Source organism: Antrostomus carolinensis, unplaced genomic scaffold (assembly GCF_000700745.2).
Source record: "Antrostomus carolinensis isolate BGI_N321 unplaced genomic scaffold, ASM70074v2 scaffold32692, whole genome shotgun sequence".
In the NCBI taxonomy this organism is placed as follows: Eukaryota; Metazoa; Chordata; class Aves; order Caprimulgiformes; family Caprimulgidae; genus Antrostomus; species Antrostomus carolinensis.
In genome coordinates, this window is record NW_010298103.1 from 4,636 (window position 1) to 5,146 (window position 511).

Here is a 511-nt window from a genome sequence, read left to right on the forward strand (position 1 = left end):
CTGGGCACAACTTGAGGCCATTTCCTCTTGTCCTGTCCCTTGTTCCTTGGTTGAACAGACCAAGTGTGTTGGGAAAGGACCCAGAGGCTGCGGAGAAGCCGTGCTGGGAAGGACGATGTGCAGGGGACCCAGCACTGGCTGCACGGTTTGGGCTGGGCTGGGGTCTCTGCTCCTCCCCACTCCCTCGGTCCCCAGTTTCCCACTCGCACTGGGGGCTGCATTTCAGGCCAGGGCAGCACAAGTTCTTCCAGCTGCCGCTGCAAAAGCCTGATGAAGGTAGTGGCAGCTCTCACCAAGAAATCAGCGCTGCCTTCCAGTCCTTGGATGTGTCCTGGGGGGCCCTGGGGGGAAGGAGACCATCAGCACCCACTGTTTAATATCAGCAGTATTTTACAGGAGGGGTGAATGTGAAACCTGGGAGGGAGGGGAGCAAGGCACAGGGCAGGGGGTGTGTGCCAGAGCCCAAGTCCTGATCCCAAACCCCCAGGCTGAGGGGCTGGGGGGCTCTTTC

The 511-nt window shown here is 60.1% G+C and overlaps 1 protein-coding gene across 1 annotated transcript in view; it reads right to left on the reverse strand.

Annotated features, from left to right (window-relative positions):
• Positions 1-511, reverse strand: part of LOC104520611 (collagen alpha-2(IX) chain) — a gene marked incomplete at both ends in the record, with an annotated part of 7,155 nt that overhangs the window by 4,076 nt on the left and 2,568 nt on the right. The window contains one exon of the mRNA XM_010162346.1: positions 294-342. Coding sequence (XP_010160648.1) covers positions 294-342 — 49 coding nt within the window. The remainder of the gene's footprint in view (positions 1-293; positions 343-511) is intronic.